This window comes from Megalobrama amblycephala, linkage group LG8 (genome assembly GCF_018812025.1).
Source record: "Megalobrama amblycephala isolate DHTTF-2021 linkage group LG8, ASM1881202v1, whole genome shotgun sequence".
NCBI lineage: Eukaryota > Metazoa > Chordata > Actinopteri > Cypriniformes > Xenocyprididae > Megalobrama > Megalobrama amblycephala.
This window is the reverse complement of record NC_063051.1, coordinates 18,160,335-18,186,761: the sequence shown is the minus strand read 5'-3', so window position 1 is coordinate 18,186,761 and position 26,427 is coordinate 18,160,335. Positions and strand designations below refer to the sequence as shown.

The 26,427-nt window shown below is 35.5% G+C and overlaps 1 protein-coding gene and 1 long non-coding RNA gene across 3 annotated transcripts; one reads left to right on the top strand and one right to left on the bottom strand.

The window, feature by feature from the left end:
• Positions 1-557: 557 nt before the first annotated feature.
• On the bottom strand, positions 558-4,572 carry ptmaa (prothymosin alpha a). The gene is made up of 5 exons (XM_048199785.1): positions 4,409-4,572; positions 1,954-2,022; positions 1,759-1,849; positions 1,548-1,621; positions 558-1,454 (listed from the first exon to the last, which is right to left on the bottom strand). Exons 1-5 carry the CDS (start codon positions 4,451-4,453, stop codon positions 1,416-1,418), a joined length of 318 nt encoding a protein of 105 aa, XP_048055742.1. The 5' UTR covers positions 4,454-4,572; the 3' UTR covers positions 558-1,415.
• A 5,722-nt stretch (positions 4,573-10,294) lies between these two features.
• Positions 10,295-25,781, top strand: LOC125273944. Of its 2 annotated transcripts, XR_007186155.1 has the most exons (3): positions 10,353-10,545; positions 15,825-16,155; positions 25,056-25,781. It is a non-coding gene; the product is annotated as an uncharacterized LOC125273944 (long non-coding RNA). The 2 variants fall into 2 exon arrangements; XR_007186154.1 differs by lacking the exon at positions 15,825-16,155 and having other exon boundaries at positions 10,295-10,545.
• Positions 25,782-26,427: the final 646 nt, after the last annotated feature.

Below are 26,427 nucleotides of genomic sequence, written 5' to 3'. Positions count from 1 at the left end.
TTAAATTTCAAAGTTCAGAATCACTCCTGAGCTTGTCATTTCTTTTCTAAGAGGACCTTGTGATTTTGATGATCTGTACTACAAACTTGCCTTCTTTATGGAATAACTAAAAAAAAAGTTTAGTGGCATTTGACCACTAGTACTTTCATTTATGTTGAATAATTTCCAAATAAACCTTTTATACACACATTGGGTTTCCATATTTTGTGATTTTTATACTGTAACTGTATATTCTGTCCCCTAACCCTAAACCTATCCATTACAAAAAAAAAAAAAAAAAAAAAAAACATTCTGCATTTTTACTCTTTCAAAAAAAATATTACTTTGTATGATTAATAAACTGTTTTCCTCAGGGGGACCAAAAAAATTTCCTCACAAAGACAAGGATTTTGGAAATGGCCATCTTATGGGGATAAGATAAAATGTCCTTATGGAGACATTTTTTGGCATCATTTGAAGAGAACATTTTGTCCCCATAACATTGGGTTTACCAGGGCATTATATATATATAAACGTGAGCAAAGTGGCCTAAAGAAATGTGAATATAAAAGAAAGAATTCACACAGTCAATTTTATTTAACATAATATAATTTATACCAGATCTTGGAGTCTTAAAGGCCTGAATAATTTACATTGATGTACATTTACTTTTGACAGGCTGATGAAAAACATGAACTGCATCTGAAGATAATGCTGGTTCAATTATTCTTGCCCATACAGCTCCAACATTAAAAACTCATGAAAAGTCATGAAAGAAAAAAAAAAAAAAAAAAAGAAAAAAAAAGGAAAAAAAAAAAAACCTCACAAAATAAATTTCGGTTTATTGTCGCACAACAAATTTCACACATACATCAAACAGGCCACAAATAGATAGCAATTTAATAGACAAGAAAGAAAAGAAGAAAATTCTTTTCTTTTGGCCTTGCCCTCTCATACAGTCCAACTACGTATGATACAACTGATGTACATACACAAAGTTACTGGAATGCTTTGAATTAAAGTTTTTTTTTTTGTTGTATTTTTCTGTAATTTTTCGTTTCTTTTTTTGCTTTGTTTTTTTACAAGTTTCATTTGAGATAACATGACATGGTCAAACCACAAGTAAAATCTATTTCATAGAGAAGCATCAACTTCAAAGCACCGTTTGGTAATCAGAGATCACTGTCAAAAATGGCTGACCTCCTAACAATATGTACAAAAATATAAAATGTAAATAAAAATACAAACAAATTTTTCCTTTTAAAGTATTTTGTAAGAAGGTAGAGCTTTGAAGTCTTGGTTGTTTCTACAAAATCTGCAGTTAGGTGTGTGTACACGGATGCTGGACTCTACTTGATGATGACCATGTTTTTTGCCTCCCCCAATGGACGAGTTAAGGAAAGGAGGGATGAGGAGATTTCCAGCAGAGTAGCTTCTTACACATCAGTCTTTTGCTTCTTAGTTTCAACATCATCCTGAAAAACGTGGCCAGACAGAGTTAAGACACCATAGTTATGAGGTAAACTTTTCTTATTAGAAGATTTCAATGACATGAAGTGCAAACTGACCTCATCGTCATCATCCTCAGCTGCTCTTTTTCCTGTGCCTCCCTCAGCCTCATCATCTTCATCATCATCTTCACCTATAAATGTAGTTAATTCTTAGTAAAGCAACTTTGTTTACATCCTTTGGTTGTCAACAGATGGGGTGGAGCTAAAGCAGCATGTCTCCATTATTCTCACCACACTTATCCAATTAGTTGCATACTAAAGCCCTTACCTTCTCCATCATCTTCCTCATCCTCTTCTTCAGCCACATCATCATCTTCCTCATCTACTTCATTTTCTGGGTCACCGTTCTCCTCATTTTCCTAAAAAGACATTACGAGTTATCATGGGTAATACCTAAGGTGATACATATTACAAGCACTACAGATGTTGTGGGCTCTAAATAAATAAAGTTGAGGAAACTTACAGCATTTCCATTAGCGGGGACATCCTTTCCATTTTCTGCCTCCTCAACCTGTTTCTTTTCTTTAAGGTCCTAAATGAAAAAAAAAAAAAAAAAAAAAAAAAATATTCTCTGTAACTGCTTCAGTTACTTATCTAGGAAATTCAAATAGGCCAGTGCTGAATTCACATCCTCTCTTATTTGTCTAACGTGCTTTCATTTCACATTTGAAACGCGACACTTCCACACTCTTTATTCATTGGATGCCTGCCTGTTCCATCCCCGCCTGGTTTAAAGACCATATTGAGGTGTTGTAATTTGATACGTCGATGGCGTTACCGCCAATGCGCGTTGTAGTTCAGTTTATAATCCATCTCATTGCGCTTGATAAAGACACGCCCGCTAAAAAACTACAACCCCCAGATTACAATTAGTGAATATTTTAACTCAGCCAATAAGAGCGCGAACTTGACCAAAGAGAGGCAGGACCGATAAGCCTCTGAGAAAGAGAGTGAGTGAGAGAAAGAGATAGAGAAAGACGGGGGGGAACAATAGCGTTGTGCATTTGAGCCTTTAACAATTCGGTTTTTCGAGCACTACATTGTTGTTCTCTCGAGAATTACTATTATTCTTAAGAGAAGCCGTTTTATCCATCAAATTATTGAACACACTGCATCTTTTCGTTTAAAAACGCAGACTTTTCATCTCTCTGAATACCACAGGATGTGCTTCCACGCAGCAGCTCGCTCGTAATAATAAATTTAGGTCATAATCCTCAGCTTTTAAGCCGGTTAGCGTCTACATCACGCCTGCAACGCCTTCTCACACCGTCACCATTACATGCCGCTTTGTACCACCACTGAGCGCCAGTGAACCATACATGAATAATGAACATATGCCACTATCTACAGGATAATACTGACCCATATATCAATCAAACAAACAGCGTGGGCAGTAACCTTACAGCCTGAAGCGGAAATCATATTCATTCTTCATATGCAAACTTAAGAAACGCAGGCTTATCAAGACCAGGACGCAAGAAAAAAACCTAACAAAGGACAAACGGGTCAGAAATGTTGTGCCCACCGCGCTGGTAGGCGAGTCCAGCGATCCTTATATGACATCAGCAGAGATTGAGCACAACACGCTTGATAAGTCCGGCGGAAAACGATCGTTTAGGTTGATACACTGTACGGGGCCGTTCAAACAGCACGCGTTCTCGCGCTCACAAGCAGCTAGACGGTGCGCAACGGAATGGAACAGAGCGAGATACGTTTTTAAAAGTTGAACGGAGCCACTGCGCCTTGAAAACGCGGCGCTCATGCATGCAACGGTAGAATAACTGCGAGAAACAACCTTCAGAGACGTCGGTCTAGTATATGTTTACATTTATAAGCAATGAAAAACAGAGCAGCTGCCTGTACGGATGTGTCTTAACTTCGGTTTTCGCGCTCACCTCCTGAGATGACCGCGGCGCGCGCTACAATAGGAACTCATTCAGTCAGCCAGACTGCAGCATCCGCAGCGGGGTATCGCGGGATAAGTTTACACACAACTGACATCGACCATAGAAGTAATTCCATATTTCGATAGTCGCTGATACAATCTAAACCTTTCCTCCGTGCACTGAAAGGGAGACCTCTTTTCTTTCATGTGAGAAATGATCACCCATGCCGACACTTCCTCTGTAGCCTATAAAGTGCCGGGCAGCTCTTAAGTAGTTTGATCAATAATGTATGATAAACTCTCAATTTCACTACATAAAAAGTGAATTACAACCCGAACTTGACAGAACTTAAACAACGCGCCCTAACGCTCGGGAAAGTCCAATTACATAAACCGTAAATCTGAGGCAGGTTGGCTCTAATGTTAACAAGGTTTTCTACGATTAATTTCTGTTTTCATTACAGTGCTCAAACATAAAGTAGACACATTAAAAGCTCACGGAAAACGTGCTTTATTCACAGTGGCATCATGAATCGTGAGGGCTGCATTAACTTGTGTGACAGATCGGGCTGCGGGCTGACGAATCACCGCGTCTCGCGGACTGTACGAGGCACCTTCAATTATTGAGTCTATACGAGGTAATAAAGAAACTTGTTCAACAAACAATATAAGCAGAGTATAGATAGTGCTTACGAGTATCCGCGTCAATCCTTCTCACTATATTTTTCAAAGAGGAACCGAAAAACCGCCTGCATAAACAAAGAACCCGCGCAGAATCCGAACAAAAAGCCTTTTTTAGTTGCAAATATCTCCGTAAAGAAGCCCAACTTCAGAGCACCTAACGTTTTACAATCCACGAAGTGTTCAAAGTGTCAGTGAGAGGTCAGAACACTGGCAAAATTTGCAAACAGCGTTCCAATAGTGCTGTATACCGATTCCCATGCCAAAATTCATATTTCATAAAAGCCCATTTATTCAAATGAAGAAAAACGCAGCATCTCTGCAAATCAGGGTATAACTTAAGTTGCATTACCTTGGCGGAGACTTCCGAGCTGGTATCGACTTTTGTGTCAGCCATTTTTCCTAAATGTTAAGAATGGGGTCTCGGAACAAAATAATATAAAGAGTGAACAAATACAAGATGTGTATAATAAAAAAAGACTATTAAGCGTCTGTAGCGAGCTCACACGGCGGCACAGCTGTTAATATAGAAGACTAGGCGGAGCTTGGGGGCGGGCGGTTTTCACTGATTGGCCAGTGTGGCAAAAATTCCGCTCTTCTGATTGGTCAAGATGGAACAATAGACAGTATTTCTACAAAGTCAGACTCCGCCTCCAAACCAACCTCTGACTCATTTATGTGTGGAATAACTGTCGATCCATACTATCCTGGTCAATCTCCCCTTGATGGATTGGCTAGATAGGCTCATCACTATAGAAATAAATAAATAAATAAATAAATAAATAAATAAATAAAACTGCCCTGAAATCCATCCATTGTCTCAAACATTTAATTTTATTCACAGAGAGCAGACCAAGTCTGGAGTTTGCATTTTTCTAATGTATGTTTTTCTTTCTCCATATGGTGACGTTTACATGTCATTACATAACCACTGACCACGTCGTTACTCGTGTCATTCCCTCAACATAAACAATCTTTAGTCAGTTTCTCTGAAAGGTGTCTTGTAAACTATCCAGCAGTGATGCGCGCATTTAATTTACATGCACGCGTTGAAGTTGAGAGTACTGCTTACTCAGAAGTCACCTTATTTATTTTAGGTGCCGCATAAACTTTTGCTCTGTCAGAAAGAAAGGTCACGCTCAATGAATATAATATTGCGGCAGTTAGTGGACGCCCCGCTGGTGAAACCTGCTCAACATTTGAGTGACAGTTCTCAAGCCCCGCCCCTTTACCGATATTTGCACTGGGCATGTAAAAATATCATCCTGGTGATCTATGAGATCAGTTATTTAGACATAATATAGGAAGGAAGAACGCTAAATAATATGCTGCCAGTTCTAGTTATTAGAGTAAGACCTCAATCACAGTCGCGATTTTTTAAGATGCTTGACCGAGATCTTGTTCTTATTGGCAAACACGGATTATTTGGCGGGCTAGTGAACGATAACGGATATGCTCATCAAACTAAGCGCTTTATAAACATTACCAGTGATGTTTTGACATTTCAAGCATATTAAAATCTGCACGCTGCGGGGGAAATGTAATGGTGTACCTCTGTACCTCACCAACATGGCCGATTGAAATACCGTATGTCGTCTTAAAGTCTCCTTATTGGCTGATTGGGCCGAACGAACACAGGCTTGACGCTTTGCGACCGCCGATTGGTTGGTGCCAATGTCAATCAATGGAAGTACCTAGTTTAAGGTGCTAAAGAAAACATGGAACTGGAATATAGTGTATTTTCGCTTTTATTTCTCCCGTTCCATGTCAAGGACAGATAAAAGGTGTTAGCAAATACACGTTCAGGATTGGATTTTCACAAGGGTTTATATGGGGTAATTACAAACAGGTTATTCATTGTCACATTTGTAATCATTTAGCATTCGCGTTTATTTAAAGAGATTTCCAAATGAGAAACATCACAAGCTATTTATCCCGCAAGAGCTACTCTCAGTACCACAATGGCAATTAAAGTGAGAGCAAGTTAGAGAAGTAAAACTGTAGAAAAGAGAAAATAGTTGTCGTTGTTGTTTTTTACTATACAGTTTGTTTGTTTATATTTATTCATTTTATAATTTATATATCATTTTGGAAATGTAATTTTAGTCCACAGGTATAACTTTAATTCAGAGGTGTAAAGAGTACCTGAAAACCATACTTAAGTAAAATACCTTAAAACGAAAATGACTCTATTAAAAGTTACAAGTCCCCAATTCCAACATGACTCAAGTCTTACCCCTGGTTTCACAGACAAGGCTTAAATCTAGTACCAGACTAAAATAAATGTTTGAGCTGTTTTTACTGAAAGCAACTTCTTAATTTCTTGTCAGTGCTATCATTTTGTCTCAAGATGCACACGTAATGTTTTTTTTTTTTTTTTTTTTTTTTTTTTTTTTCTAAGGCACGATTAAAAAAAAGACTTAAATGCCCTAATTGAACTAAGGCCTAATTCTGGCTTAATATAAGCCCTGTCTGTGAAACCAGGCCTTAGAATATCTGATTTTAACAGTACTTAAGTACTTTACTGGTACTGAATATAGGCTCAAAGATGCACTAGTCCTCATGCAGTGAACATAAGCAGTTGATTTGTAAAGAGGGAAATCACAGTTATTCACAGTTAAAACACCTCAAAATTGAAATAAATCAAGGTCAACACAACAGCCTCTTAAACGTCTACAAACACCCAAGTCTCAGTTAAGCTGAAGTGCTCAAAAAGGCCAATATCCTTCAAAAAGCTCTCTTCAGTATAACAGATAAATAAAATAATGTTAGGTAAAATTAACTAGTCAAAGTCTACTTGCGCTGGACACGCTTGTTTTGGCCTCATCATGTCCTCGTCTCATAAATCAAACCTGCGATTCAGCAACTACCCGCTATGTACTCGCATTCATGTTAAGTAACCTTGTTGACAAGTTTGGGTGAATAAAGGCAAAACGCACAAGATGTAGTACCTTCGATGCCCTGTAGATGGCGATATCCTTTCTTTATAGCAGAAATAAACTACTGCAGAAAAAGTTAGGTGCCATGCAAAATGTAATGAGTGATTGCATTACTCATCACAAATGTATTGGAGTAAAGCGTATACTTATATGAAAATGTAGTCAAGTAGTCATGAAAAACTACAAAGTAGCCAAAAAGATACTTAACAGTAACTATAGTTACATTTACTTTAATTTCACTATTCTTATTAGAATCCTGTATGTCTGTCATTTAGCAGGCACTCTCATCCAAAGCCATTTACATTAGCTACAGTAATTGCATATATGGATCAAACTGAAGTTAAGTGCCTCGCTCGAATGCAAAATGATGATAGAGCAGAATTGTGATCTCACTAACACACCAGTTCCTGGGTCACTGCTGCTTGGAATTAAACCTGCAACCATCAGAACAGCACTACCACTGTCTCATGCATTTATAATCTGTCATTACAGAAAAACAAATGTTAGATATTGTCTTCTCCTTCTGAGGTTGAATGAATGAATGTTTGTCAAATTACACCCATCAGTCTAGTAATCTGGGATGCACAAGTTTAACTGTGGCCCACCACAGGAATATGTCTCTTACACTTTCAAAACAGCACTGAGACCATTTATTTTGTACAAATACTATTTTGCAAGCATAGTATGAGGATATTTATACTATACTTGCTTAATGTGAATAAGCCATTAATTATTTGAAAATTACTATAGATTACAGACAAATTTTATTTTAGGTTCTGACTAAATGATTATCCTACTTCTGATTAGTCTAAAAGTAACAGCAATATAAGATTTAGTAATTTGCTACAGCACATACTTGTGTTGATCAGTGTAACAGTTATTATTATTATTATTATTTTACTTTTTTTTTTGGAAAACATTTTAAGACAATCAATTACTCCCAGCGAAGTTGCAGAATGTTGTGGGTATTCTGAAAAATAATTTCTCACTAACGATGGATTATAGGATATTTTTTTAGTTCAGTTACACACTATTAAAGACATACACAATTTTACTGTTCACTAATCCAGTGTATTATATTTGCATCTGTCAAGAGTCTCATCAATGATGCAGATCTGTGAAATGTTTGTCACCACCCCCTGGTGCAGTGAAGGAATCCCACTCCATCTCTCCCTCTCACATCCTCTCCTCATTCTCTCTCTCTCTAGCAGATCTTTCTCCATTACCTTTGCTATAAAGCCTCTCATACGACAAACCGTGAGAGGGCTTTCTCAGTGATCTCTGGCATCTAAATGGAGTCTTTTCCTGTCTACAACAATAATAACCAATCTGGAAATCCCCCTGCTTTGCTGCCGTCTGGTATGGCTGGTCACGTGATCTTGCAGTCCCAGGGGCCGAGAGCCCTACTTGCCCTGGTCTCTTGGATGGTCCTGTTTACTTACACAATCTTATTGAATTCACAAATGGCCTTGGGACTAAAACATGGTCACCCATTGTTTATTAGCAGCACAAACTATGTAGAAGAGTAATTTAATTATTATTTAATTATTCCAATATCTTTATTTTACCATCATGGAAATTGTATTATATATATATTTATATATATTTTTTTTTTTTGAGTGAACTGTCCCTTTAAATTGTACATTGCTTCATTTGATGACAAATATTGTGACCATAAACTAGTAATATGTACAAATTATTACTATATTTACCAGCTGCTAATTTATCCAGCTGGCTTAAACTAAAAGTAATCAGTCCAATAATCGTCAAAGTCAACTGTTCATTTGGTGTCTAACTACACATTTCAGTGTTACTGTTTAGGGCAAGACATTTCCATAAAAAAAATAAAAGAAAAAACAAACAAAACACCACCACCAGCAACAAAAAACAAAAAAAAACATGTTCGTCAGGTGTAATGTTACACTGTAGTCATTAACATAAAGTGTACACAACGTGAGGTTTTGTTCACAAGGGTAACGCTAGCGCAACAAACATTTCCATATATTTAGTAAAATGTGATCTTTGTATAAGTATGCAATGCTTTCTCAAACCCTTGTGGGTTTCGAAGGGAAGAGTTCATTTGTACTGGGATTCTTCCTTGTTTCTCGTCTTCCGCTTTCCTAATGTAGTAGGGGCAGGACTGCAGACGCTTAGCCTGCAGCGTTTTCCCCTCTCTCATTTTTCATTTTTATTTAAATATAGCCTTCACTCGTCCTGCAGCAGCTGGCCCCACAGTTTTCCCACAGCTGGGATAAAGTATGAGGTCAATGCTTTAATTCAGAGCAGCCACACGTTAGGTGTTCTTGCTCTCAACTCTCATTTTCTTCTCTCTGTTCATTACAAAAAATACCCTGACATATCTGCCCATCTCCTTAGAACATTTGGAAACCAAACCTTGCAGATCTATTATCAGCATTTTTTTTTTTTTTTTCAACATTTAGAAAGATGAAAATGGAGGTAAAAACGACATGACATTAAGATATTCTTTGTCTCTGGGTGGCTCAGAAGGCACAAATTAGGAATTCTGTCCATGAGTCGATGAGGCAGAAATCAATGAAGCTGATGCATGCAGCATGTGACCCCATGACCCTGAGTTCTGTGATGTGTCTCTGTGCGTTTTATGTGTAATTGAGCATGTCAAAGGCTTATTCCGCCAGTTTATTCATGATATTATCTGCTTAATGTATGTTGTGACTGAATCTGGATTATTCTTAAACTAATCATTACCGTGAATGTAAAAGAATAGGATTTATTTTAATGAACACCTCTTAGCTAACTTGTTTTCAAGCCCAAAGTATTATCACCGCTAAGATTATTGGGAACATCAGTAGTGGTTTTTGTTTACAATCTGAGGGCAGTTATGAAATGAATCTTTATTGGTAGATGTGAGCCTCACTTCCTTCCTTTCTGATGCTTTGCATGACTGCAAAACAGCAACAGTAGGCCTTGTCATTTGCTGGCAGACTTTTCTTATCTGAGCGCTGGAGTCAGGCAATCTGATTGGCGAAAAGCTTGCACCTTCTGTGCTAGATTTAATTGAAGCATTTGGTTTGTTATATTAGAGCCTGTCATCTGACTCTTATACTTAAACATGAAAATTGGGCCGGTGGTTCTTTGAAACAGCGATTTCTTCAGCTTTTGTGCTTGTGTTTCAGTTCCACGACTGACACCTACATAAATGCTACTAGTTATGTACTCTTTATCAAAGTTTAGCACACAGCATATTGTGTAAATTTTAATTTGACATTAATGTAAATGATTTAATATGAAGACAAACTATAAAATGATTCATATTCAATATTAAATTACCACTATTTAATATAAATATAAAATGTGTGACTTTCACATGGTGCGGGAGCCCCTCCTACACTGCAAGAACCAACCAGATCTACTTGTGTTAAAGCCTAGGTGGCACTGATGTGCAGTCAAGACCTATAAAGCTGCAGAGCTCACAGATGAATTCTCACATTCTGGCATTACAGGAAGAGTGTTCATCGTACAAGTTATGAACAGGAATCCCACTACATCATTTTCAGCTTTTTGTGCCATGGTAAGTGAACTTTCACAGCAGTCACTCTATCTAAAACATCAGTGCACTATACTGATATTGTATCTGTTTTTTGCTGACTAAAAAATAATCACAAGACGTATTATATGCATATGTCATAGAGTCATAGCTGACTGCAACAGATGAAACCTTTTGTATCCAGTATAACATATGGCATCTCTGGTTTTATACAAATTTCAGTATAAGGCATCTTTTGAACACCCTTTGAACATGTGTAACAGTAGATGAAATACTGTTAGACAGAGATTGTTCAAAGGGTGGGGTTAAAATGTATCCATATGGCACTTTACACTTTTTATTTTTTTTTATTATTTAAAAAATATATATATATATCGATTTAAATATGAAGTACAAATACCAAATTACTAGTCTAAATGTGTGTGAAATTAATGGAGGAGACTGAACAATGACATCTGATTGAAATTTGAAGATTTTCATAACATTTGATAATAAAAAAAACTAAAATAAACAGCTATATGAATAAATGTCTCTACCTCATCATATAAAAAACTAATAATCTAGCAAAAATTAGCATAGTTGTGTTACTGATATTTCCCCTTGCAATGCGAGGCATTATGTAAACAGTTACTTTATTATAATTAAATGTGATGTACTAAAATTATTGTCACTAAACTAATAAACTAATTGTGGTATCCAGATTATTAATATTAATGAATTACGCCTAATTTAAGAAACTGTGTACTGTAAGAATGGCACATTTTTGAACTTATAAATGCATAAATGAATGAATTTTATTAAAAAATAATAACCTGTCTCAATCTCTGTAATTTTTTTTTAATTTGCAGCCAAAATTGCACTTTGTGCCTCTTTTTCTTTCTCTCTTCCATTTTTCATCAAATTCACAAAAGCACTTAAGCACTAATACAAAGTGACACACATAGCTGACCCTGCTGTCTTAGGATACACAGATCCTACAAACATAACTCATAACTCAGATAAAGATCAATGGATAACAGGAAAAACATGCTGCAAATCCTCATCACTTGGTGATTCCCAGTTACATTCTTATTTATTTACACGCCTTTCACTCCCCTTATAATAGACATGCTCTCAGCTGAGAAAGCTGGCAATAGGCCAAAGTAATCTTCACACACACACACACACACACAGGTTTGTTTTTGTGAATTGTGGGGATATTCCATAGGCGTAATGGTTTTTATACTGTACAAACCCTTCTATCCCCCTACACGACCCCTACCCATCACAGAAAACTCTGCACATTTTTACTTTCTCAAAAAAACTCATTCTGTATGATTTATAAGCCTTTTGAAAAATGGGGACATAATGTCCTCATAAGTCACCCTCTCCTTGTATGTCATACCCATGTCATTAAACAAATTTGTGTCCTGATATGTCACAAAAACGCTCGCACACACACACACACACACACACACATAGGCCTACATAAGTCTCAATGAATAGTTAATAGTTTCATATGATGTGTGGGTGATGATATGGCAGCATGATCTGAATGTCTGCAAACACTTGCTGCTCGTCTCCTTGGTAACTCAGGGTACAAGGTGTAAGAAAATCAGTCCTGTGCACACAATCACTCATACGCACTTGCTCGTTGAGCAGGCATTCTCTCTAGAGCGGATAAACCTCATGTTTGCACTAGGCTACATGTGTGATGGTGTGTCTGAGCAGTTATGTGAAGTGATACTAACAGGGCTGTGCTCTTCTGACCCCGAGACGAGTGTGAGCAAACAGCAGATTGCACTTAACCTAACGGCATGTAGTCAGCCAGAAAAAAAAAAAGAATAACTATGCCGCTTGAGTGGCGGAAGCAGTGGAGCTTACAGAACATGAAGGCATGTTCTCACATACTGTTAACATTATCTCGCCCTCACAAAGGGAATCATATCCCAGCTAACAGGAAATGTTCTCAGAACTTTGGTTAACACTCTGGCATGGTTCTCTATATGAGCAAACATTGTAATGTTAATAGAATGTTAATTCAGAGTTATCTGGTCTAGTTATCTTAAAATAATGTTCTCAAAATGTTAGCAAAAAATACATTGTTCATGGAATGTTTTTTTTTTCCTAAAACATTTTAGGAGGACATTCATCTGTAACTCTTTTCAACTTTTAACTCTCAAAATTCAACTCCCCTTTTTTTTTTTGCACGGTGGCTCAGTGGGTGCCTCACAGCAAAGATATATATATATATATATATATATATATATATATACACTACCGTTCAAAAGTTTGGGATCGGTAACATTTTTAATGTTTTATAAAGAAGTTTCGTCTGCTCACCAAGGCTGCATTTATTTAATTAAAAATACAGTAAAATCAATAATATTGTGAAATATTATTACAATTTACAGTTTTCTATTTGAAAATGTAACTTATTCTTGTGTTGGCAAAGCCGAATTTTCAGCATCATTACTCCAGTCTTCAGTGTCACATGATCCTTCAGAAATCATTCTAATATGCTGATTTGCTGCTCAAGAAACATTTATTGTGTGCAGATGTACAAAATATTTGTGTACAATATTTTTTTTTCAGGATTCTTTGATGAATAGAAAGTTCAAACGAACAGCGTTTATTTGAAATATAATCTGTTGTTACATTTTAAATGTATTTACTGTCACTTTTGATTGATTTAATGCATCCTTGCTGAAAAAAAAAAAATTAATTTCTTTAAATTCTTTTTTTAAAAAAAAATAAAAATAAAAATTCTTACTGACCCCAAACTTTTGAACGGTAGTGTATAATGTTACAAAAGCGTTGTATTTCAGATAAATGCTGTTCTTTTGAACTTTCTATTCATCAAGGAATCCTGAAAAAAAAGTACACAACTGTTTTTAACATTGATAATAATAATAAATGTTTCTTGAGCAGCAGATCATCATATTAAAATGATTTCTGAAGGATCATGTGACACTGAAGACTGGAGTAATGATGCTGAAAATTCAGCTTTTCCAACACAGAAATAAATGACATTTTATATTATATTCCAATAGAAAACAGTTATTTTAAATTGTAATAATATTTCACAATATTATTGTCTTAATTAAATTTAATTAAATAAATACAATCTTGGTGAGCAGACAAAACTTCTTGCAAAAATATAAAAAATCGTACTAATCCCAAACTTTTGAACGGTAGTATATATATATATATATATATATATATATATATATATATATATATATATATATATATAATTTTTTATTTTTTGCCCTGCTTCCTCAGAATTATACACACATTACATATAATATATATCATGTTTTAAATGTTACTACTTGTTCAGAGACCATTCAAAAGGAACATTCCCACAATGTTTGCAAAATTATCAAACGGAATGTTCCCTTAACGTTCACATAACTTCATTTTTTTAAAAACATGAACATAAAAAACAAATTCAGAGAACGTTCAAGAAATAATGTTTCCATAACTAAAAAGGAATGTTAGTTAAATGTTCTTAGAACATATTTTTGTTAGCTGGGATGATACAAGCACTATGGTGTAAATTTTAATTTAAGATGTCACATAGATTGATACTAATGTGATACTAATATGAATTAGAATCTGGTTCATCCATCATCTGTCTGTGTACTCCAACCATTTGTATTTTCACTAGCACAACAAGATGGGTTGTGTGAGTATTAGGCTGTATTACATCATACTTTTCAATTTTCAGCACTAATGATGGTATAATAAGGCCCAGGAGGAGGATAGTACTTGGGCATGGCTGTTGTTCAGTAGGGAAGTGATGCTGACTGCTGCCACAGTAACCAGCGCCAACAGCTTCCTCACAATAGAGCAGTATACTCTCAGAGTAGAAGACGTGATCAGCTGATGTATTTGACAAACATTTCCGTAATTATAAAAGTTAGATTACAAGTTAGTCAGAGCACAAAACGGATGCTCATGAACAGAAGTTGTGTTTGGTGAAGGAGGAAGCCATAGAAACCAAGGCTGAGCAAAATTCTGAATTTAAGAATTGGCTCACTTTCAGTTTACGAGTTGAGTTGGTATATAAAACCTTCAAACTTCAAACTTAAAAAAAAAAAGATATAACAAATTCAAAACAATAGTTCACCCCAAAATTAAAATGATGTCATCATGTCCCACACGTTGTTACAAACCTGTGTGAATTTATTTCTTTTGTGGAACACAAAAGAAGATATTTTGAAGAAATTAAACTGTTTTGGTTGTATAGACAAACAAACAAACAACAAAAAAACCCAGACATTTCTCACAATATCTTGTTTTATTCAATTCCTGAATTTGAACCGAATGTAATCTGACATAGTAAAATTCAGATTTGAATTTAAAGGATTAGTTCACTTTAAAATGAAAATTACCCCAAGTTTTACTACCCTCAAGTGTATATGACTTTCTTCATTCTGATGAACACAATTGGAGTTATATTAATAAATATCCTGATTCATCCAAGTTTTATAATGACAGTGAGGGATACCAATGAGTATGAAGCTCAAGAAAGTGCATCCATCCATTATAAACATACTCCACACAGCTCCGGGGGGTTAATAAAGGCCTTCTGAAGCGATGTATAAGAAAAATATCCATATTTAACAAGTTATAAAGTAAAATATCTAGCTTCCGCCAGACCGCCTTCCGTATTCAACTTACGAAGAAAGCGTAACGCCTCTCGCAGTTCAAAACACTTACACTACTTACCAAAAAAGTGAAACTGACGCAACGCCAATTATGATTTTTTCTTAAGTTGAATTCAATGGATGCACTTTCTTGAGCTTCATACTCGTTGATCACATTCACTGCATAAAGCTTGGACGCATCAGGATATTTATTAATATAACTCCAATTGTGTTCATCAGAAAGAAGAAAGTCATATACACTTGATCTCTTGAGGGTGAATAAATCTTGGAGAAATTTTCATTTTAAAGTGAACTAATCCTTTAAATTCAAATCTGAATTTTACTATGTCAGTTTACATTCAGTTCAAATTCAGGAATTGAATTGAATTGAATAGATCCATGTCGGATGGAACACTGACAAAACATAAGCACTATTTATAATTTTACACATTTGCATACCACAAAAACATTACCTTGATGAACCTCAACAGATTTCTCACTGAAAATTACTGATAGAAATTGTCTGGTACAAACAATGCAGTGTAAAGTATAGGTTATCCCTCTTTGACATGACAAAAGACACGTCGTCCTCTCTAAATGTTTCTAAATATCTCCCTCTCTCTTTTTTTTTCTCTCATCTCTTCTGTTCTCACCCACCAAATCATTCAGCTCTAAATTTATCTTCGATTACCTCATCAATGCTATTATAATAGGACAGTTCTAGGAGTCTTGGGGGGGGGGGTCCCGCCTGACCCTGTATGAGTGCTGCTAAGACCTGAGAATTGGATTACAGCTTATCCATATCAGCAGCTGTAGCTTCCTAACAAAGCTTGTGGGCCCCTGGGCATATTTCAAGCAAGCCAGAATTCACCAAGGACACTCCTAACTGGAAAAGTGGAATGGCAGAGGAAAATCTGGTGCCATAATCCTCTTTCCCCACACCACATTACCTGATGCTCCAGCATACTGACTGACTAACACTACACATAAAGAATAAGAGGTAAGAAATGCTGTAGATTTCTACGTAGAAGCGGTAGCCACACAACAAGAGAGTCAGAGCTTATTTCCAGCCTGACAACGGAGCCTCTCTAAATCAGTGTGATCACAGCCTCACTGACAGGTTGACTAACTCATGCAGTGCCCCTAAATCACACACACTTGCTGGGCTCAGACCCTACTGCATGCTTTTATTTTTAGTGCAGTGAATGGGGGCATTTCAGGCCAAAGCTGCAATCCCAAAACAGATTGCACATTATTTAATTCCCTATATAAATGTGTCACCGCAACATTTACCTAATTGCAAATAGGCTTATGAATCGAAATGATTTAAATGTAAAATTGAAATGTGTGTAAAGTTTCTGTAGTCTTTACAAATTATTGTGATGAAAAGTAGATGTGATCTAAAACGTGTAGTGGATCAGGTCATTCATTTTTGAGCCTGAGGTCATGCATCTAATATGACATCACACACATAGATGATGTAAGGCAACGCAGTGAGCTCAGAGCCAGTTTCAGTGGGAGAGCTGCTCATTTGGAACAGATAAAGGTGCTTTGTTTTCTTCACTTCCTCCTCTCTGGTACATGACTAGAACATTGTTCCTGTGTTATAGTATTTGTTCATTTGAAGGGAAACTGAGTTGCCCTTTGTGGATCTGACCTAACAGCCACAATCGAGAGAGGAGAAAGTATATTTACTAAGGATGAACTTCCATTAAAACTAATAAATCTTAGAAATAAAAATGAATACAAATAATACTCTGAAATGGCTAACTGAGAAACACTTATGCAAAAAATGACCGTGATTTTAACAGTAAAAGACTGTAAAAATGCTGCGGTGAAAAACTGTCAATTGGTTTACAGAAAGTTTCCGTACTATATACGGTGAATAACTGTAATAGATCTAACGGTACATTTAATGTAATTTTACAGTAAAATACAGTTAAATTCACAGTTTTTGGAAGTGAAAAATAACAATTCATTGTAAAATTTACAGTGAAAAAACGTAAGTTGACATTCCCACAATTCCCTGCGTGACACTTCACATTTGATATATTTTCGTTGAAATAACTCTGTTTCTTCTTAGTTTTTCTCATTTTTTTCTAATCAGTTATGTACATTAGGGTTTTATGTTACATCTAATGTTGTTAAATTAATGTTTATTGCATTTTTAAAATTTCATGCATGTTACCATGATGGTGTTTAGTGTGTGTGTGAATGACACTGTGTGCACCTTCTATATGTTAGTGTTGTCCTTCTCAGCTTGTGGAAAATCTGCTTGTGATGAACTTTGATTCATCATGTGACTCTTATCACCACTGTGTTTGGTGACTGTCAGTGTATTATAAAGGTACAAAACAGATATTAGTACTTCATTAGGTTGGTAAATTAACATTATATTAGTTAATGAAATACGTTATTTTACCGTAAATTTAACAAATTTTTTTTTTTACGTTGCTACTGTATTTTTTACGGTAAAGTTCTGGCAACCACAGCTGCCGTTTTTTTACCGTAAATTTTACTGGGATTAAGGCAAATATCATGTAGAATAGTTCTTCGTGGGTCAAAAAATATATCAAATGATATACACTACTGTTCAGAAAGTTTGGGGACGGTAAGATTTTCTTTTTGAAACAAAGAAATTAATACTTTAATTCAGTGAGGATGCATTAAATCATTGTTGCAAGTTTTTTCAAAGAAATGTAAATAATTTTAAATATTTTTTGTGTATTCATTGAAGAATTCAGAAAAAAATATATAAATATTAAGTAGCACAATTGTTTTCAGCATTGATAATAATAAGAAATATTTGCTGAGCAGCAAATCAGATTAGAATTATTTCTGAAGGATCATGTGACACTGAAGACAAGTAATGGCTGCTGAAAATTCAGCTACATTTAAATTATAATGTATTTTTAAAATATTGGAATGTCACATTACTGCTTTTTTTAATGATATTTGTGTTCAAATTAATGCAGCCTTTGCTGAGCAAAAGTTTCAAAAACAATAAAATCTTACCCACCCCAAACTTTTGAACATTAGTGTATTTTAAGAAGTAACATCTGACAAATAGCTTCCCCCAAAAGCAGTTCTGTTTCTTTTAACAACTTAAATGAATTATAAATGAGAGTTAATTTTAAGCTGTATTAATAAAGCTGTTCTTTTTACATTAAACTGCATATACAAACTTTAAAATAAGTGTGACAACTAGCCCCATCATACAGCTATACCTGATGTGTGATGTAGCTAGAAGTTGCTTGAATAAAGCATCACCTGATGGCAGATAACTCAACACTGTAAATGATACAGATTTTAAAAAACTGAAAAAAGGAGAAAAAATTGATGAACAAAAACCCATTTTATTGTCCCTAAGGGACATGGTGATGGGGGAAAAAATGAGATGGGAAGAAAAATCAATCAATCAATCAATCAATCAATCAATCAATCAATCAATCAATCAATCAATCAATCAATCAATCAATCAATCAATCAATCAATCAATCAATCAATCAAAAGATTTTCCCTCCCATTCCACATGGTTCACATCACCAAGGCTCTTTTATGACTTTTAGGAAATGTTTTTGGAAGTACAATAAATAAGTATTTGCTTAAGGGGATAGAACAATATAAAAGAAATAGTTTTATCACAATTTAGCCTTTTGCATTACTCCTATACTGCTTTGAAAATAAGATCCTTTCACAAGGCTACATTCAGTGCAGAATCCTGGTCCATATAGTGTTTCAAGGCAGACCAGTTTCCCCACAGACTCATAACATCATATCACCAAATGCATAGATATACTTAGAAGACTAACAGCGATCACCAGATGAGGCTTTCTGAGATTATTTTGATAATATAGTCACAGTAAATGTTGTATTGGGACTCACATGGGTCCATTAGTCCTATGCTTTATGGGAAAACACATGAACATCGGAGATAACATAGAGCTGATAAATCTTCTAAAAAACAACATCCAGCCAGCTTCCAGCTAATGAATCATAATGGAGCATTTAACAGCTCTAAACTGTTATGTGGTTTCCTCACTGATAGGTAATTTATGAGATAAAACAAGCGCTTTAGTCATGCAACATCCCAGTTAACAGGGAATGTTCACTAACGTTCTTTAAAAGTTATGTAAACATTCTAAAAATAATGTTTATGGAACGTTCTTACAATGTTATTAATAGTTATTATATGTTCTTGTAATGTTGAGAGAAAACGTTCTTAGAACAACGTTCATAGAACGTCCTTACAATGTAATTTACTTGATGGGTGTTCTCGTAATGTTGAGAAAAAACGTTCTTTGAATAACATTCTCAAAATGCCCTTATAATGTTATTATTATTTGCTGAATGTTTTCATAATGTTATCATAAAACATTCTGAGTACAACGTTCATGGAACGTCCTTATGATGTAGGCCTAATTTGTACTTGATGAATGTTCTCATAATGTAGAGAGAAAATGTTATTAGAATAACATTCTCTGAACGTCTTTATGATGTTATTAATAATTGCTAAAAATCTTGGGAATGGTTGCAAAAAATGTGAGAACCATTTTAATAAAACGTCTTTCGAGTAGGCCTATTAAAGGATTAGTCCACTTTTAAATACACTTTTCCTGATAAATTTACTCACCCCCATGTCATCCAAGATGTTCATGTCTTTCTTTCGTCAGTCGAAAAGAAATGAAAGTTTTTGAGGAAAACATTCCAGGATTATTCTCCTTACAGTGGATTTCAATGGCTACCAACAGATTGAAGGTCAAAATTACATTTTCAGTGCAGCTTCAAGGGCTTTAAACGATACCAGATGAGTAAAAAGGGTCTTATCTAGCGAATCGATCGGTCATTTTCGAAAAAAATACAACCATTTATGCTTCATAAACAAAATATCACCTTGAACGTACTTTCCGCTTCCGCATTCTTCATAACGGAATGTAGATGTCCTCGCTTGAGAGGCTTCCGATTGGTTAACGCAACTTGTCATTTACTTTGACCCTCCCGTCGGCGGCGGTTTGAACGAACAGTACAGCGTTGTTGGCAGGGCGGCCAAGGCGAATGTTGACGCTCTCGCCGGCGGCGGTGTGAACGCACAGTTATGAAGAATGCGGAAGCGGAAAGTACGTTCAATGCGATATTTTGTTTATAAAGCATAAACGGTTGTATTTTTTTCGAAAATGACCGATCGATTCGCTAGATAAGACCCTTATTACTCATCTGGTATCGTTTAAAGCCCTTGAAGCTGCACTGAAACTGTAATTTTGACCTTCAATCTGTTGGTAGCCATTGAAATCCATTGTAAGGAGAAAAATCCTGGAATGTTTTCCTCAAAAACCTTCATTTCTTTTCGACTGACGAAAGAAAGACATGAACATCTTGGATGACATGGGGGTGAGTAAATTTATCAGGAAAAGTGTATTTAAAAGTGGACTAATCCTTTAAGTCAAATCTTTTGTATAGATCTTTTCACAATACACATTGTTTCAAAGCAGCTTTCCAGATGTTATAATGTTTATAATATCTTTATGCCTTATAGTCATATTTAACAGATTACCCAGCTAACAGGGAACGTCCTCAGAACTTTGGCTAGTGTTCTTGCATGATTCTCTCAAAGTTATGAACAAACCCTTTATCCAGTAACGTTAGTAAATGTTCATTCAGAGTTATCTCGGCTTTAAAAACGTTCTCAAAACGTTAGCACAAAAATGTTATTTATACATTGTTCATGGAATGTATTTTTTGGAATGTTTTAGTTCATCTTACATTTTTTAAACATTACTACTTGTTTGACCATTAAAGAGAATTGAAGAGATGAGAAAATGAAGTCACAAGACACATGCAAAAGGAACAAAAATTTAATACAAGTTGTATATAAAATATACAAGCAAGCAGCTATAATACACTGACTTCATTGAACCTAATGCATTACACTAAGCAATGAGGACTTTGAACTTCCCCTTCGGTAAATGCATTTAATCTGATTCTGAATTAAATTCTCTCATTATCTTTCTATCACTCACAACTCCACGCCATTCCACGCCATTTTTAAACCATATACAGAGTCTGCAGACAACCATTACACTCAAGGTCTCTTCAGCCTGAAGCATCACAAAGCATTTTGTAAAATGACAGTGTTTGAAACTCCATATGAAACAGTTGTTTTCCACATGTTGTTTTCCACATGTCCTGTTAGATTTGGTTTGTGTTCTGTCTAGTTGTATGTTTGAGTTTGTTCAACTTAGTGGGGTTGTGCTTTTGATTTAGAAAATGCAAGCTTTGCTCTTAACCACAGTTTAGTGCAGTGTTTCCCAACCACAGTAGTGCCGTGACAGGCTGTCAGGTGTGCCGTGGAAAATGATCCAATGAATTCCAAAAAATAAGTAAAAATAAATGCTACAAATAAGAATATATCATTGCGTCGTCAGGCCAAAACCTCGTATCTCTATATTTCGCCATTTTTGTTTTATAAGATTAAAGTGTTAGTTCACCCAAAACTGAAATTTCTATCATTAACTACTCACCCTCATGTCGTTCCACACCCGTAAAACCTTCGTTCATCTTCGAAACACAAATTAAGATATTTTTGATGAAATCCGAGGGTATCTGATCCACACATAGGCAGCAATGTCATTGCACCTTTTGAAGTCCAGAAAGGTAGTTGAAAACATGGTTAAAATAGTTAACGTGACTACAGTAGTTCAATTTTAATGTTATGATGTTTTTGTGCACAAAAACAAAACAAAAATAACGACTTTATTCAACGAAAAACGTTAGGATGTAAACAAGGAAAACTGCACTGAGTTCACTACGTATGACAACGGTTCAAATTGTTGAATAAACTCATTATTTTAGTTTTGTTTTTGCGCACAAAATGTATTCTTGTCACTTCATAACATTAAAATTGAACCACTGCAGTCACGTTGACTATTTTAACCATGTTTTCAACTACCTTTCTGGACATCAAAAGTTGCAATGTCGTTGCTGCCTATGTGTGGATCAGATACCCTCGGATTTCATCAAAAATATCTTAATTTGTGTTCCGAAGATGAACGAAGGTCTTATGGGTGTGGAACGACATGAGGATGAGCAATTAATGACAGAAATTTCATTTTTGGCTGAACTAACCCTTTCATGCTATCGGTCATCCTTTACGTCTGTTTGTGGGTTTTACAAATATTTGACCAATAAAAAGTGTTTAAAAGAGATTGTGACTAAACCTCGTAACTCCATTGGCTCATCAAACTGTCAGTCAAACCGCATAACTCCGCTCCAAGATGCATTAATGCAGTTTTCATAAAATGTTAACATTATAATGACACGTGCAAGTGTCTGACCATATAAAGCCGCAATACCAACTTCGACGACTGTGTTTCATTAACTATGAGGTTTCTGCCTGTGAGCAACGATATGTAAATTTGTTTTATCCGATTCTTCACCACCAACTAAGAAACATCATTCCATGACCTTATTGTGTTCCTATCTGACTTAAGCTCAAATTTCAAATCAAAGGCATAGTTTACCCAAAAATGAAAATTCTGTCATAAATTACTCACCCTTATGTGGTTCTAATCATGTAAGACCTTCGTTCATCTTCGGAACACAAATTAGGATATTTTTGATAAAATCCGATGGCTCAGTGAGGCTTCCATTGACAGCAAGAGAATTAACACTTTCAAATCCCCAGAAAGCTACTAAAGACATATTTAAAACAGTTCATGTGATTACAGTGGTTCAACCTTAATGTTATGAAGTGATGAGAATACTTTTTGTGCGCCAAAAAAAAACAAGATAACCACTTTATTCAACAATATCTAGTGATGGGCGATTTCAAAACACACTGCTTCATGAAGCTTTGAAGCTTTATGAATCTTTTGTTTCAAATCAGTGGTTCGGAGTGTGTATCAAACTGTCAAAGTCGCATGAACCATTGAATTTCAAAATGTTTCAAAACATTAATAACGTAACGAATCCTCGTTTACTGAAATCACGTGACTTTGGCTGTTTGATACACGCTCCGAACCACTGATTCGAAACAAAAGATTTGTAAAGCTTCATGAAGCAGTGTTTTGAAATTGCCTATCACTAGATATTGTTGAATAAAGTTGTCATTCTGTTTTTTTGGAGCACAAAAAGTATTCTCGTCCCTTCATAACATTAAGGTTGAACCACTGTAGTCACATGAACTGTTTTAAATATATCTTTAGTGGCTTTCTGGGGATTTGAAAGTGTTAATTATCTTGCTGTCAATGCAGGCCATCGGATTTTATCAAAAATATGAACAAAGGTCTTACGGGTGTGGAACGACAAGAAGGTGAGTACTTAATGACAGAATTTTAATTTTTGGGTGAACTAACCCTTTAAATGTGAGTACTATTTTTAATATAATATCTAGTTTTAATATGCCATTTGAAGCAATGCATGTTAGTGGTATATTTTTACTTGTCAGAAACTGTGCCTGTGCAAAAAAACAAAAAAAGGTTGGGAAACACTGCTTTAATGTACAAATATTTACTGCACTTAGAAACTTTTATATTCTGGGAAAATGTAAACACTCTAGAAAATGTGTCTTTACATAGTTTTTGGTACTTTTGTTAATTTTGTAAGAAATAAATTGTTTACATTTTATCAAATTTTTTGGGTAGCACTGCCACCAAGAAGGTCCCCGATTCGAGTCCCGGCTGCGCCAGTAGGCCCTCTCTGTTCTCCCTGTGTCACTGGGTTTATGCATATATTAGCATCCTTTAGAAATGTAGTAATTCAGCAGTAGACAAAATGTGCTGATTTCTCTGCATGCCTGTTACTTTCATGGTTTACACAATCCTCTGCTGAACACAACCTCTAAAGGTAACCCAGTCCCGGAGGGGACTTACAAAAACAACTCACTTCCCCAAAGACAAACAAACAGTGAAGAAGAGGCCTGTTGACCTCTTGAGCATAACATGTTTTAACCAGTAAATCTGTTAAAGTGGGTGGATTATACACACCAGGTGAGACTGACAAAACTGCAAAAATTCCATTCTCACAAAAACAAAAAAGACTTTTTTTTCTCTAAGGATATTCCTGGTGAAATTCTGTTGTTTTTTTTGGGGTCATCTATGACTGGATTATTGTTTTCTCTTTTACATAGTTTCTCTTTCACATACTTTTATTTAGCAAGGACTCATTAAATTGATCAAAAGTGACAATAAATACATTTAAAATGTTACAAAAGATTTCTATTTCAAATAAATGGCATCTTTTAAAATTTCAATTCATCAAAGAATCCTGAAAAAAATTGTCATAGTTTCCACCAAAATAATAAGCAGCACAAACATTTGAATAATGAGAATGATTCTTGAGCACCAAATCAGCACATCAGAAGGATCATGTGACACTGAAGTCTGTAGTAATGATGCATCACAGGATTAAAATACATTTTAAAACATAGTAGAACAACAAATAGTTATTTTAAATTGTAATATATTTTACAATATTACTGTATTTATGATCAAATAATAGTAGCCTTAGTGAGCAAAAGAGACTTTGAAAAACATTAAAAACTCTTACCGACCCCAAACTTTTAAATGACTTAAATACATCTCTTCGATGAACAGCATGTATTAATTTGTGTATTAAAATTAATTGAGCATCATAAAGTCAAATCATGTCAGGGTGATACAACTGTCCTAATGTCATATTGAAGGGAAAAATGTCTTGAAAATTCTTGAAAAGAAAAACTTATTATATATAATGTAATAATACATCTTTTTACCTTGTAAAATATATATTTTTAAATTAAGTAACTGACCAGAAAAGCATATGCATCTAATAATACTTGCCCCGATTAAAGACTTGTCAAGAGCAGCAGAAACATGTCCTTTTTTATTTTAAACTGATGTAATATATGTCTTACTTATGCCTCAGGAATGCTGCAAACCAGTGTGGGCCTTGTCTTAACATGTATCTCTGCATTTGAAAGGAGTTAAGGCATGTCAACACGCAAGAGGTCCCGAGGGACTGAGACGATGGTGCCTTTGTGTGGATGGAACTGTCAAGATGAAAGATTCTCTCCCTCAAACTTTAAACATCACAGAATCCTATGAAGGTAGACTCAAATGTAAGAAAACGATTGCTATTTTTCCTCAGTGATCGGGTCAGATGCCACCCTGCCCACCTTCTCAGAATGACTGGTCGTATTTGTTCATCTACAGGGCTGACTGACCTCATAAAAACAAGAAATTACATCTACTGAAGTATCAAAGGTCTGCATTGCTTAATGACCTTTACTTGAACCATAGACAAATAAAGCCAGACTCTCTGTTTCAGGTGCTGCCAAGGCTGTATGGCTCTCCTGTATTTGATGTCTGCTTAAGTTATGTATGGGAATAGGGCAGGGTGAACCGTCTGTGGTAAGACTGGCTGTCTGCTTTCCGAAACACATGACGGCAAAGGTAGCAGGATACCCTGGGACAGAAGCGTGTAGTAACCATGGCAGCTTTCTATTTCAAGTGCTCTGACATCACCTAGTGGTGAGATCTGTAATATTCCTCAATCTGCCATATGTTCTGTGATGACATTGAATTATGAAAACTATGAAATGTGATACAACAGTGAGATGTGGAAAAGGCTATTTGGATCCATTAACCTCAACACAACCCCCCTAAAAAAACACACACACACCACTCAACCATAGTATTGTGATGGAGTGAGAGGAGGAAGTCGCCCCTCCCAGCACATCCACAGCGTTTTTCTGCTCTGGTTAACAAAAGGGAGTTCAGCTGACTGAATTAACACTGCTGACCAGAGCACCTTCCTCTCACTAATTGTCTATCTTGGTTGAGTTAATTACTTTGAGACCACTAAGCAAAATCTCAAACTTGCCCAGGAAGTGCAATAATCACAGAAAGAAAGAAAGAAAGAAAGAAAGAAAGAAAGAGAGGTTAAAATATATCTTTAATCAATTAAAATTGCACATTCTACACCATAATACAAAAGTTACTCACAAATATTTACCAATTAAATATCAAAGAATCATCATCACCAACCACAAACAAACCACTATTTGCACACCATTTATATGTAAATTCAACCATATTGTCTGCAGTTTTGAAAAACATATATTCTACCCTTATTCGTGATTCAACCAACGCTTTGAACGTTTTCAAAACATTAACTATTCGTCCTTCAATAGAAAGCCTACAAGTTTTCCAAATAGCCAATTTTGCTTGACCAATTATGAAATTGGCAAAAGTACAACGCTCTTTGTTTGCTTTAGAATACTTGTATCCATAAATAA